The 15,174-nt window shown below is 35.9% G+C and overlaps 1 protein-coding gene across 12 annotated transcripts in view; it reads right to left on the bottom strand.

The window, feature by feature from the left end:
- The window catches only part of KIAA0825 (KIAA0825 ortholog), a 259,650-nt gene that overhangs the window by 223,647 nt on the left and 20,829 nt on the right, over window positions 1-15,174 (bottom strand). For all 12 annotated transcript variants that reach the window (XM_063319271.1, XM_063319272.1, XM_063319270.1 and 9 more), the window contains one exon: window positions 1,169-1,308. In XM_063319271.1, the coding sequence (XP_063175341.1) occupies window positions 1,169-1,299 (131 nt within the window). In that variant the 5' untranslated portion in view covers window positions 1,300-1,308. The remainder of the gene's footprint in view (window positions 1-1,168; window positions 1,309-15,174) is intronic.

The raw sequence follows: 15,174 nt of genomic DNA, 5'->3' as shown, positions 1-15,174 counted from the left end.
TGCTACCCTGGGATTATTACTATTGCAAACACATTTGTAAACAGTAAATTTTCAAATTAAGAAGTTCAAAATGTGAGATAAGAGTAATATAAATAAAAAGCCTGAAAAATCTCTCAGCCTGGCAGAAGCAATATGACAATAATTCAGAACTGATCTAAATCAGTTTTCAGTGAGATAGAGCAATGGCTTATCTCCATTCTTCAGGAAGCTGTTTGGGAGCAGACAAAGACCTCTCACAAATGTGAGCTTCATTAAAATTACAGAATCTTAAAACTGATGTCACGAAGGGCATTGTTTGAAATCTTACAACTATATACCATGCACTGTTATCCAAAGGCAAGCATTTTCAAAATTTAATACAAAATTATGCTACTTGTTATATCTCGGAATGTACATTCATATTTTAAAGGGGCAACTAGTTTATTCACTTACACACATCTTTCACAGATCAAAGTATTTTAAAGGTACTAAAGAGTTTAGCCACAAAATCTGCCACCATTTTTCAAATAAGGCACAAAACTTTGAGCTTATTTTTTTTGTAGTCATGCAAAAAATCTGCATCAAAAAGAATGCTTTCAGTACTCCACTGTTTCTATAGCATTGATTTTTGGAAACCAGTATGTTAAAAGAAGTCGACAATGAAATATATTACCAAACAAATTCTGGTTAGGAAATCTTGCATTGCAGCATAACAGTTTTAACTGAAATAGATAAAATGATATTTTATATGAGAAAGATTATATATAGTAACTTATTTGCCTTTTCTACTTCTATTAGAAATGCTTGAAGAATATACTGAGTTCAATTTTGCTTTTTTTTTTTATATAATTCTGTGGCTCTTTTAGTGAATAAAAATTCTATCTCATAGCTGTAGGAAATACAACTGTCATGGGAATACATATTTTCTTCCTCCACTATCACACCTACTGCAATAATTCCTAAGATTAAGATGACTCAACTGTTAAAAATACTATACAGAGAAAGTCTATAGCACAAAAATTATATGCCATTAAAAATCTGTTAAATGCTCAAGTGGTTAAGCTAAATTCCTACTGAAGTAATTATCAGAATTTTAACCTACAACTAGAAAAGAAAGAAAAGAAAAGATGTACTTCCTAAATGTAATGACTTTCACTAATATTTTGGATATAAACACAGTACTGTTTACCTAGAAGAGTTCTTCTTTATTTTTTCATCAAGATCACCAAGGACTTGTTGAAACTCCAATTCTCCAGGAAGGACACTTAACAAACAGTCTAAATTGGACGAATCAAGTGAATACTCTCCTCCCCATTCCATTTTCAGAAGCTGTAAAATAGATAAATAAAAGTGATTAAATAATAAAGTCGAAGTATGAAAACATACAACATTTTGTTCCTTGTAAATACTTAGGTAGGAAACTATAAAATCAGTGTTGAAAAGTAAACCTTGTGCACCCTTCTGAGCAGAGTGCTACAGAAAGGGTACTTGTAAAATAAAAGCAGAGATACATTTAATAATATTTTGCATTTTTTGGTTTAAAAAACCCAGTTCTTTCACCTTAATCAGAGTAGTAGCTTTCTTAATTTTTATTTTTTTTTTTTAAGATTTAGAAAGAAAATTCTCACTATTATAACTGGAAACTATAAAAATAAATACATTAGAGGGTAAACTTATTTTATGTGTGCTTCTAATTTCTGTCCAAGGAGTAACTGCTTTCTGGAAATTAAGCACATCATTGCAAATAACTAGAACATAAAAATCCAGACCAAACCACTACAATTTACCAGAAAACAGGTGTCATCTTGCCTTGTACACATTTTACTCAACAAATACTTTGCCAAAACACAAGTCAAAACCACTGGCATACTCAAACTAAGACACTAAATCCCAGGAATCTTTATATCAGAAGCAAAACACTACTGCAGTTGTTTTCTCCTGTTTTCTTTTCTTTCTGCATTCTCTTTTTTGAGAAATAATGAAGTTGATTTTAGAACCAGTGATGGCTTGCTACTGAAGTTAAAGAAAAAATTACAAAAGTGGAAACTTATTAATAACCAGTATAATTCATGTCTACTATCCATAGAATTATAGAATCATAGGGTTAGAAGGGACCTCTGGAGATCATCCAGTCCAAACCCCTGCCAGAGCAGGGTCACCCAGAGCTGTTGGACAGGACGGTGTCTCCAGGTGGGTTTGGAATGTCCCCAGAGTTGGAGACTCCCCCACCTCTCTGGGCAGCCTGTGCCAGGGCTCTGCCACCCTCACAGCAAAGAAGTTCCTCCTCATGTTGAGGTGGAACTTCCCATGCTCAAGTTTGTGCCCGTTACCCCTTGTCCTGTCCCTGGGCACCACTGAAAAGAGCCTGGCCCCATCCTCCTGACACCCACCCTTTCAGTATTTGTAAGTGTTGATGAGATTCCCCCCTCAGGCATATTTTTTCTAAACTGAAGAGACCCAAATCCCTCAGTCTTTCTTCATAAGAGAGGTGTTCCAGTCCCTCTCGTCATCTTCGTAGTCCTTATTGTCCTGGTTTGAGGTAAAACAGAACCAATTTTCTGATTTGTAATTTTATTTTTTAGCTGGGCCTCTTCTAACTGACTAAAGTCTGAAATTAACAGCATATTGTTCAGAAACAGTTCACTGTCAGTATTTAATAATACTATTCATATTGCAATAGTAACATGAGGAACAAACATAACTATTCAGATACACACAATGTTTGGGCAACAAAAATGAATTAATAAATACACTATTTTTCTTACAAGCAATACTCTTTTATGAAGCAATTACAGTGTTGGTTGGAAGTTTACCTAGAGGCATTACTAGAAAAGTAGATTGAGACTTAGAATCTAAGTGAGCAGTGTAAAAGACACATGCTCCAAAAGAACATCAGATTAAGATGCAAGGTCAAGGTGACAGTTTTTGGTCAAATATGAGTGCAGACCTACAAGTAGCAGAACTGCGAATTTCTTTAGCAGAAATTACACTATTGATTCTGGTTTTGTCCTTTCAAAAGAAAGTTAGAACAAACATGAAGGTCCTTTAAAGCCTACTGTCTTGCACATCGTAATTAACAACGCAATACTATGAAACATTTCCTGGATATATCATTTCCTTAAATTCTCGGAAGGTACAGAATACCCCTTTGCAAATAACAATTCAAAGACTTTCAACATTTTGGAATGTACCTGAAACCCAGTCACCCTTCTGGTTAAAAAGTTTTGAAGTAAACCAAAACATCACATAATACATGAAGGGAAGAACAGTCTTTGAATATAAGACTTACACGTATCTTAACAGATGTTAATTGCAATTAAAGACACTGTAATTAAAAGCAGAAGTTAAAAAGTACTCTCCCACATGCTAAAATACTTGTCAGTTGCTCTGGCAAAAAACAAGGAGGCCAATTGGGAAGGTTCTGCAACTAACGGAAAAACATTAAACAGCACTTTACAGAATCGAGATAAAAGGAATACTGAAAATACAGTTGTTCGCTCATGTGTGATACTACTTACATTCAGACATGATCACCCAAATCCATTCCTTTTTCTCTTCAGAGATATCTGTTTATACAGAATGTGATGCTAACTCCATTCAATACCTATAACTCAAACCCATCTTTTATTCAACTATGCTTGCAGAACAGTCAATGACTGGTGTAAAATGTACTGTAAAATAGATACATGTAATGCAAAAATAATAACAGCGTGGAATGATTCAGAGTTTTCATAAAATAGCTGCACAATCAAAACTGTATATTTATTCCTAACTCTTTTCCTTACAGGATAGCCAAAAGAAGCTTGTGTTCCTCAGAAAAATATCAGTATAGTTTACAGACCACTTACTGTTTGAAAAATTCATCATATGAAAAAAATAACCTTGTAAACATGACAGCCTAGTTTTCATGTATGCATTCCTGTAAGACTTCTGTGTCATACTTCTTCAGTTCACTTGTCAAAACAAGGAAATTATTCCTTTCAGTCTTGGTTTATGGGGGAAAATGCAATATTTGATTATTCAGTTTTCAAATACTGTTTCAGGTGGTCAATAGTAATTTCTTTGTATGAAAATCTAAGTATTTCTCTAATACAAGACTATCATATGAAGAGGCAAAATACAAATATTCTTCAGAAGGAAAAAATAAGTACATCAGGATATAAATTAATTCAAATTGAGCAGAAATTCTACTGGTATTTAGTGCAACCAGTGTGAGGGCTCTGGGTGCACAAATAGCTTTAACTGCCTGATGACCTGGACTTGCAGCAGTCACCTGGACTCATGCCGGTGCCTGCCCCACTTGCCTCCCTTGGGAGCAACAGGATGGGCATCGTCTGGCAAGGTCCCTCCCTGCCATTCGGGTCATCCCCCTTCTCTCCCAGCCCTCAAAGAGCACCCAGTCATTGCTGCTCCCTGATAGACAGTGTGAAACAGCCCCCCTCTGACGGCAAAAAACAATTTTTGTTAAACAAATCAATTTCTTAAAATCTGTGGTACTTGCAATAATATGGGGGAAGAACTCTATTTTGAAACTCCGAATTCTGTCAAAGTATTTTAGATAGTAATAACCCATTTCTTTGGCATAGGAGAATTAATTTAACACTTGTTATTATGCTGCATAAAAAGTATCATCCCATCATATCTCTATTTACTATTACAGTAAAATATTGTATGTTTTGAGACAAATGATATTAGAGAACCTGCTTCAGATGCAACTTGGTGTGTCCCTATTTGTAATAGGCCTAGTTGTTTTCAAAACACATTGGAGGACCATTCATCACCACTAAAATGATGTAGCTGTCAATCTTTTTGGTAGCTACTCAAGAAACTTAACCTATGTGCAGTGTAGCTTAAAAAGAAGTATTACTCAAGTCTCTTATTTTAACCCACAGTATCAATGCAATTTAACTTCACTGTAACAATTCACCACTTTGAACAAGCCTGACATTAAGAACCAATTTTCATCAAAAACTATTAGGCCTATTTGAGAAAACATTATGGAATATTCCAGTTGATACCACAGATACTTCTTCCTTTTTCAATTCATATAGTGTTTACCACTGAAGAACACTTTTTTTTTTTTTTTTAGTGTTTTCTTTTTCAGTATCAATCAAAAGGAAGCAATCTGCTCATAGAAGTCCCACATAAAATGATACTTAGTTCAAATTGGGTATTCCTTCATTCTGATACAATTCAATAAACATCATTTTAAAAAACTTCCACTACAAATATACATGTGAAATTCCACAGCACTTCTAAGATTAGTTTGCAATGCTTCTATTTACTGTAACAAGCATTTATTCTCAGACATCTAGTTTGTAAAAGTTACGTGGACCTACAACTTGAACAGATTTTTGTATGAGCATTTTTATTGAATTTATGTACAATATACCTCTATATATGTATAAATCACAATATTTAACTTCATAGCCTAACATACTGTAGTTACACAGCTAACAGACATCTCCCACTTTCTGACGCAGACACTATTCTTTTTAAATATAAATTACGAGTCCTTCATTACACTGGGTAAGACACCACTAGGTCATGTTTACAGCATACAAACCCATTCCAGCATTTTTAGAAACTCTGTAAACATTGACAGACTTATTTATTGATAAACACTCAGTACTGTTACTCCTTTATATCCCTATGACACTTCAGATTCTTGTTTTGACTTCGGTAGGTTTCAGATATCACACGACAGCATCAACCATGGAGAATGGCAGGAAAATTTTTTATTACAGCTACACAGAACACCTTGGGGGGCACAGGGGGGATGTGACACCTGAATACAGTTTTAAACTTCATTTCACCTGAGTTTCATCTGAAGTCTAATGGAAAATTAATTAGCCAGGCTGTTAGGCCCCTTGGAAAAAAAAAAAAAAAGTATATGTGTTCAAGAAAATCACCGCAGAGCTAAAGCAGTAAGTTTAAAGTTAGACTTCATGGTTTCTCATAATGTTTGACCACACTTTATTAAACTTCCAACTGAACTTTAAACTTTCATGGGTTTTCAAATGCCCTGTATACATTTATGCAAACTCTAAGTAAACTAAGAATCCTTAGGCAGTATACCATTTTATACAATGCAGATCCAAAGAGATCTGTCTTCGAGCTCCATAGCACCTACTTGAGCAAATTTTCAGAAAAAAGACAAAACAAACCATTAAGGTTTCAATAAAATCCAGAGGTAGGCTTTTATACACACACTACTATGTATGAAATAATCTAAAATAAGTTATCTAAACCTAAACAGAATCTACCACTTGAGCACTGGCAGATATTTAATGGAACCAACAATTTTAGGGTGTCACATCAAGTATACTTGGGTAGAAGGTCTTCATTCCCAGTATTTCCAACCTGATAAGGCCAGAATATGAGGCAATATATAACAGATTAGAAGACTGGAAATTAACAAATAACAATCTTAATTAAATGAACCCAAATAATTTTAACATAAATGGTTTGACAGAGATAGAGAATTAAATACCAAGTTTGTGTCTAATAGCTGAAGAAAAAAAATAAAAAAAACCCCAAACCTCTTCAATGTCATTATGATAATTTAACTTCACAATTTGTTACAGAAAAAATGTTTTGGTTGTATCATAACTTCTGTTATTCATCACAACCAGCATACATGTGTAAACAAACCTCTTCAGTGGATAAAAAAACTGGCAGACTGACTTTGTGCTGTTCAAATCACTGATTTCTACACCAAGATTTGTATAAACCAAATCACATTCAACTACACAATTCAGTCTTTAAAAACTCATTCAAGAGTTAAAGAACACATGACCTGTCATTAATTTCATTCAGTTAATGCCAAGGTACAATTTTAGCTCTTGTATAATGAGATACATATTTCCAAATACTTCAAATATTACCATTAGTATATTTCAAGATAACTTTTAAATAACTGTTTACATTTTGAACTGAAACAATAACTTGTACCTATAAAATATTTAAAAACTATCACCTAATACATTTATTCATTTAGCAACATTTTTTCCACATATAATATTCCAAACTTCAGCACAAAATGCTTTGTCTAAGTGCAATCCAAGCACCACAGCAATCCAGTTTTCTGGACTGTTACTTTACAGCCAATCTAAATATTTGAAAACTTACTTTAACATTATATGCTTTTTACCCCAACAGCTCTCATTCCACCCATATCCAGGACAATAAAAGATAATTATTACCATTTGCACTACCTTAAAGAAAGGATGTCAATGTACCCATGATTTGAAAACAGGGATATTTCAAACTGCAGCACTACGTGTACAGAGAGCTAGCCAAATCATTGAAGCTTTTTTCTGATACTGCTTCTTATCTTACAGGAGATATCTCTTTTTTGCCCTAGCATCCTTGTAAAACTAAAAGGGGATGAGAGAATTGACAAGATTTTTCATCACTCAGCTTACACTTTCAAACCGTATCTTAACAATGATTTCCTTTATCTATCTTTAGTTGCACAACTGTTCCCAGCCGCTTTACAGCACAGAAGATGTCATCTGCAATCGCACAGCAGGCAGCAACAGCGATGGCAATAGCTTGAGATAATACTATTCAATGTGAAATTCCTACTGTTCTGGACTCCATATCATCTGAATATTTAAAGTTTATTTGGAAACCACACAGAGCTTACATAAGAAATCCATTTAAAAATTATAATTTCTCAAGTTCTGCTCTGACACAGTAAAAGCTACTTACCCAATTTTCTGTCATAAATTTGTATCACTGTTTAAAATAAAGATTGGTAAAAGAAAAGTATGAAATTAAAAATTCTGTTATAAAAGAACATAACCCATTTTTGGTTCTGCTAATAGGCAGGTATTGTAGATCTCTATTTAAATTTTCCAATTTACCTCCTTTCATATTCACCTGTTTCCCACACTTTGCTGAAGCATACACAGCTTTTACAAAAAGAATACCATACAGTTCCAGGAAAAAAAAAAAGACCACATTTAATGCATACAAAAAATAGTCTTCTTGAGGGTAGTATTTACAAAATATTTTGAGTTCCACAAATAACTTTGAAACAAGTTTTATTAGAAACATCTTGTAATGTTCCCCCTGCAGACTTTCCACATTTGCTGTTGTCATAAACTTATATTTAAATGTTAATTTTATATTCATCAGTTATTATTCACCACATACATAACACATTTTCCTTTATGTAATTCAAAGAGAGATTCTCAGTATCTATAATTAAATTTGTAACTGTATCAAACACAGTTTTTTCTCCCAAATTCTGCCATTATAAGACACAGCAAAAAAGAGAGTGGGAATAAGATATAACCCACAGTGGGAATGAAGACACACAGCCCCCAGTATGGATGAAACAGAAAGCTGTGCCTTCTGTCTAAAGCTGTAATAACACAATGCAGCTACATCAGCCATTGAATCATCAATACTGCCCAAAGCCTTGAAAAAGGACTGGATATGTAGCTCTCTTAGATATCTTCCTACACTAAAAATTAGCTAATGCACGTTTTTGACAAATAGCATATGCTATTATTTTTAATATCTGTGGGTTTTTCAAACTATATTGCTTAGTCCTGTTTTCTAGGCATATGTACATGCAAGAATTTAAAACTATGATCCATGCCATCTCCCCATTCTTTGAGTCACACAAAATGAAATGTTGAGACTATAAAGCAAAGGAATCAGCACTGCTTTTTTAGATTTCCTCTATTTCGGACTAGTCAGAGATGTTCAAAGACAAGGAGACAATTCTCATTTACATGAACCTAATCAAACATTATTGGTCAAAGGCAGTGACTTCAAAAGAGGAACATGCCATCTGGAGTTGCAAGGAAACTCCTGAGGAGTTATGTCAGAAGAAAGGAATAAAGCATAACATGATTTCATAACATTCAGAAGAGAAGAAATGGCCATTTTCTGAGTAGCTCTTGAGTGAAACAGTCCTATGTAATCTTCGTCTCTCAGCTAGTTACCCCGTAGATGGAATCCCACGGTGTACAATATCCAAGATTCTACATTTATAGACAAGCCATTCTTAGACAAGTACACAAACATTAAGCATCCTACCTGTGACAAGTCAGTGGCTTTCTCTACCTTATTATTAGTCTTTACAGTTACTAAAACCATAGGTGTGCAAACAAGCGTTTTTACACAAGTGCGCTTTTTTTCTTTTTTTTTCCCTTTTCTGGCTTTAGTTAGTGGGGATAAAAGAAGGATTCTACATGTCTCTTCTCACAGAATTCTTTTTTTGGTGCCTGTAATTCTATTATATTCAATAAGTTAAAAAAAATTGATAAACCTGGTGCAATGTTGTCTTCTTTAGATATGGTTTAAGGCCTGACTGAAAAAAAATTCCTAGTATCATAGAATGGTTTAAACTGGAAGGGACCTTAAAGGCCACCCAGTGGCACCCCCTGCCCCGGGCAGGGACACCTCCCACCAGCCCAGGTTGCTCCAAGCCCCGTCCAACCTGGCCTTGAACCCCTCCAGGGATGGGGCAGCCACAGCTTCTCTGGGCACCCTGGGCCAGGGGCTCACCACCCTCACACCAAAGAATTTCTGCCTCACATCTCATCTCAATCTCCCCTCTTCCAGCTTGAAGCCATTACTCCTCATCCTATCACTACATGCCCTTGTAAACAGTCCCTCCCCAGCTTTCCTGGAGTCCCTCTAGGGACTGGAAGGGGCTGGAAGGTCTCCCCGGAGCCTTCTCTTCTCCAGGCTGAACCCCCCCAGCTCTCTCAGCCTGTCCTCCCAGCAGAGGGGCTCCAGCCCTCCCAGCATCTTTGATCATCTTTGTGGCCTCCTCTGGACCCACTCCAACAGGTCTACGTCCTTCTTGTGCTGAGGACTCCAAAGCTGGACACAGTACTCCAGGTAGGGTCTCACCAGACCAGAGTAGGAGATAGATTACTATATTCAATAATCCACTTTGCTGCCGTTGCCACATACACACAAACAGTATAAAATCCTCTTCTGCCATCATGCCCGATTATCAATCAATCTCACTGTCAAATGGATTTGCTTTATGAATGATGGATGTTGTAAAAATACTTTTAAATTACAAAAATAATTACCAATCAGTAGCAACCACTAATGCACAGACAAGAGATTCTTAGAAGCCTAGTTATAAATACCCACTGTATGTTTTCTTATCCTTTTTTTTGACTTGCCAAGAAAATATACAGTAACTAGAATAATTTCAAAATAGCATGTAGTATTTAATGAACTTTCTACAGCTACAGCTAAGGATCATAAGTATTGAGTAAATCTTGCATACTGGTATGAGAAAATGCCTGATACCAGTAATCACCTTCCCCAGAGACTACATGGCATTGTGCTTTTTCCTGAAGGACAAGAATATAAGATATCTCCTATGTGTGAGACTAACAGTACCTCTACTGCAGAATTGTCTTTCCAATTGTGGCAATAAGAGATGCCATTTAGGGATAATAAGTGAGTTTTCTCACTTCCTGTCACTTATAAACTCAGAAAGAGGCGGCAATACTTTATAAACCCCCACATCCCTCTCAGAACTATGCTCTCAAAAACACCTGCTACAGCCTTCCTATCTTGCTTGTCATTAATGTCTAAAATTGCACAGATTTATAAGGACTGTACTGAAGGAACTAATCTTTTAACACACCGGTAAAGAACCTAACACATACCATTTTCAACTGAAAACCTTACAAAAATATACTAGCTACCTCTACACTAGACCATAAAAGCCTTTTCTCTTCTTGTTTATTGGAAAAATCCTCCATCCTGACACAATACTCTTTGAGGACAATGGTATTTAAAGGAAAGAAATTTCAAGACCTTTGAGGTCTTACAGTTCAGTAGATCAGATACAGAGTTGTTAGAATTTTAACAGGAAATAGCCTTCCAATGAAACTATTATATTTAAAAAGAATTACAAAAAAAGTCTGTGACCACAGCTTTTAAAAGGTAGGCTGCATTTCAGTCCATTCACTCCCGCACTTTCTATTTTCTTCCATTACTTCTCAATTTAAAGCTGAGAGTTTGAAAAATGTCAATTTTATAAAAACTAAATACAGAAACTCTCCATAAAGATGTCTCTTAAGTGCGTCCAAGTTTATAGTCACAATCTTAAAGGCTTGTTTAGTAGTATAAATGTCATGGATTTTTTTCCCGCCAAATACTATTATTAAAGCTTCTTACTAAATTCTACACAGGGTCATAAGAAACATTTTACTGACAACTGTAAACATCCATTAAATTTCCTAATTTTTTTTATATATCTTTCACTTAGTAAATCAAAAGTTTAAATTTGTTTTTGCTGGCATAACTCAACTTGTAAAGGTTTCACGCCATACTGCCTAATGCTCAGTATATCTTTAAGGTACTAGAGGGTAATCCAGTCACATACTGCTTCTTATTCACCTATGATTTTCAACCTCAAAAGTACTGTTAAGCTCCTGTTTCTCTCTCCTTGAAAAAAAACCTCCAACCATAACTAAAGTAATGATACTGTACTTTCTTTTCCCTTGTACACTGGAGTATATATACTGGAGCACACGATCTAGAACCTGTTAGGTATTTTCAAGCTTGCTAGACAAAGTCTTGTTTGAATAAAAGTATCTTCTTGCTTCCCTTACGCTCCATATCCAGGAGTATGCAATGGAAACATCAAGCTGCTTAGTCAGTCTCTCACCCAAACCTTCAAAGCAGCCAATAGATCAAACCAGACTTATCTTCCAATTTCCATCTTTGAATTCGTAAGAAACCTTCACTGCTCTTACTTAAAGTACGCCTGCAGACTCATAATGAGGCCCAGAAGAGACACGGCTCTTATCTGGTTGAGAACATTTGGTCACATACAAACTGTAAGAGGACAGCAAAGCAAGACTAAATAATCCTAAAGACATCTGTATCACCTCCTTTTAGAAAAAGGCTTTTCACCATAGCATAAGTGACAACAGTGATATACTGCCTGTAATAACATCTTCCTCCTCAGTATCTATAACCTTTTCTTCTTTAAAGCACAAATATGTGGAATGTAGGTTAAAAAGAAGTTACTTCCCACTCTTTTTTACACAAAAGTCTTGTCTTTTTAACACATTATTTGCCTTCTCATCTTTTATTCCTCTCCTTTTTTTTTGCTCCTGCTTTTCAGTTCACTTTCCAAAAAAAACGGGGCTTATGCAACCATTGTCTGTCTCTCTGTCTTTCTCCATGCTGTCCCAGGTGCGCCCTCTCCCCAGTTTCTGCCAAGTTTTGCAAAGGGGTGGAAAGCTCAAAGATAATTAAGTTATAATAAGTTTCAGGAAAATAGTTGCAAAAATGGAAAAGAAAATCCCTGTAAATGACTCTTACGAATTTACACAGAATTTGTAATCCAATATAAGAGACAAAGCCTTAAAACATTAGGTATTCCTAACAAAAGATGCTGTGATCTCAGAAAACATGGAAAGTGATAACCCAAGAGCCTTAACTGTCAGGGGCAGGATGAAGTTGCTACCTTGCAAAGCTGTATGACGAGCATCAGTCCTCCTGGAGGGAGCATGATAACACACACCCCGCTGTGTCCTCATTTCAGCATTCCCTGATAACAGCTATTACCACGTATGTCGATAGTCCTTATTCTGATTTGTGCTATCTGGAGGTCTTGGGAAGCACGGAAAGAAAGTAAGTCTCCAAAGACTTTTTGCAAAAAGGAACTGGATGAGTGAACAGGGCAAACCCTGCGTGCGAAATGACCACAATGTGACTTAGACTTATGGTAAAGGCACTTACTAGCTAAGGACTGCGGAGACATCTGGATAAGGCACTCGGAAAACACCTTACCAAAAATGAGGACACATCTCTAAAAGGCTTCCTGTTGTCTGACTGCAGGAAAATGAATGGATTGCCCTGGGACAATTGAATTGCAGATAGGATGCTTGCTGTTTGGCAGATGAATCACACCTGGAATGTTTTAAACAGGTGACATACCTCAGATAACCAGAAGAAGAAAAGGCAACCTGATGGAGAGTCTGAGATGCTTTGGCACCATTTATACTAAACAAGTGTGTTCAAAGTGGCTTTAAGTACTGATGACTAACCTCTGCCACATCCAGCAGTGTCAGCTTGCCTCCTCTCCTCCTTGTACCAAGGGAAAAAGTGGGAGGCTATCTGTCTGTGGTCCTTCAGCTTACTCAGATGCAGGACTAACCTGAGCTGCATGTTCTGTGCTGACAAACTGTACTCAAAACGCAACGTGAATGATCAGTGGAGTTGGGGAGACCCCAGCACACTCAAGACACTGTTTTGAAACAATCGTGAAAGCTATTTCCTGACATCAAACCTCTTCAGAAAACGTCAGCTACTGCACTTGGAATGGCCTGCTGACAGAAAGGATGCGGACCTTGCCAGAGAGAAGTCCCATGGCAGGATTTCAGGACAGAAGTTATCATTAAATCCAGAGGTTTGGCTTCATTAGGCACTTTTGAAACCTCACTCAGAATGAGAATCTAAGTGAGTGGCACACGATATACCAGTCAGAAAGATGCTTCTCCATTGGATCTCAGAACCACGTCACCTTCTATGTCTGTGTTTCTGAGTAAGTCCTCAAAATGTTAATTTCCATATTGCTGCCTCATGGAAGAGGCAGAAGAAAGAAAAAAAAAATCAAAAAAGTCAAGAAAATGATATGAAGATATGTGTGGATTCTTCTTGAATCCAAAATTGCAGAAGACACAAGACTGTCATGACTACGATGTGGTTGAGAGAGGAACTGAAGCAATTCCAGGTGCACAGTGGCCTAAACATTAACACATAAAGTATGCGAAACGGGAGGGCATAAATACAAGGAATATTGCCTTTAGCTACACTGTTTGCAAAATACTGCCCTCCAAGTCTCTCCCTCAGGAGCTCTACCTCTTTCAGCTGACTATCAAAACACAAATCTGGGCTGCTTAATATAAACTGTTGACTCAAGGACTTCTACCTTAATCATCACTGAAGTTGGAGAATACATGATAAATAACACAGAAAAATTAAAAGGGAGGATCTGATTAAGGCCTATGTGTTCTTCCTCATAGAAATTCCCGTGCAAAGTTGGATAAATTATAAAAATCAAAATGTCATTCTGTGACAAAGATTGTTACTCATTTTCTAGGTGCTTAAAATGAAACATAATCATGTCACATTTCTAAAAATTGCCAGATGACTTGCTAGTACCTGGCATACAAATAAGATCTTAAAAAGAATATAAAAGAGATTTTTAGATTGTACAGTTTCCTAGTTTAATTAATGAATAGACAGTTTTTAATTACCAAAACAGAACAATATTTCTTTCAATTTTGCTTCGAAAGATGGTTACTAAAGACATTGTTTATTCCTTAACTTAGATATATTCTTCAAAATAAGTTGTCCAAGATCTTTGTAATTAAGCAGTATGCAAGATGAGAAAGGGAGGAAGAGGGAAAGGGAGTTGTATATTCTTCTGATTTGTTCCTATTGCTTTCATTTTTTTTCCCCTTTTGGTTAATAGAATTCTTAAAGCCCTCTTAAAAATCATACTAAAAAGGCTGTATATTGTCACCTTTAATTATATTGAATGCATTATTGATTATATTGTGAATGTTTTATCTAGTAACTTGCCCATCAAATTATTTTAAATATTCAACTTTTTGTTAAGAAAGAATATTTGACTACCAACTTTTTCAGTTTTCACTTTTTTTCAAAAAAGATATGTGAGGCACTGAGAGGCAATTTTTCTTTAGAACTTTAGAACGTATATTACATAACAAATAGTGCACTTCTATAAATAAAATTTAATGCAGTAAGTCATATACATATACATTTTGCAAAAAAACTTTTCTTAGATATTTATAAACTTTCTTCTTAAAAATAAACCTTTTATAAATAAAATGTCATTGCTTTCTCTCTTCATAACCAAATGTTGCCACACTGACAGAACTATTCAATTATAGCAGTTGTTGGCGTTCCCCAGAGTTATGGAGTCTTTTAAATTGTACCATATTTTTCACTGTCTGTGCTCCTCACATCCAGCTGCAACTCTGCTGGATACAGCAGGCTAAATGGGCAAGCAAATCCCCAAAAGCCCAGGTTTCTTGCCTAGCGTTTAATTCTCACCTACCACTTATGCCCAGACTTACGTGGTAGCCAAAGTACAGGTAAATAGGACAACAGACTATGGTTGCCATGGCATGAAAGATAGAAAGCATGGGTGTTATGGAT

This window comes from Chroicocephalus ridibundus, chromosome Z, assembly GCF_963924245.1.
Source record: "Chroicocephalus ridibundus chromosome Z, bChrRid1.1, whole genome shotgun sequence".
Classification (NCBI taxonomy): Eukaryota; Metazoa; Chordata; class Aves; order Charadriiformes; family Laridae; genus Chroicocephalus; species Chroicocephalus ridibundus.
Note: the sequence above shows the minus strand (reverse complement) of the source record. Positions and strands in the feature narration are given on the sequence as shown.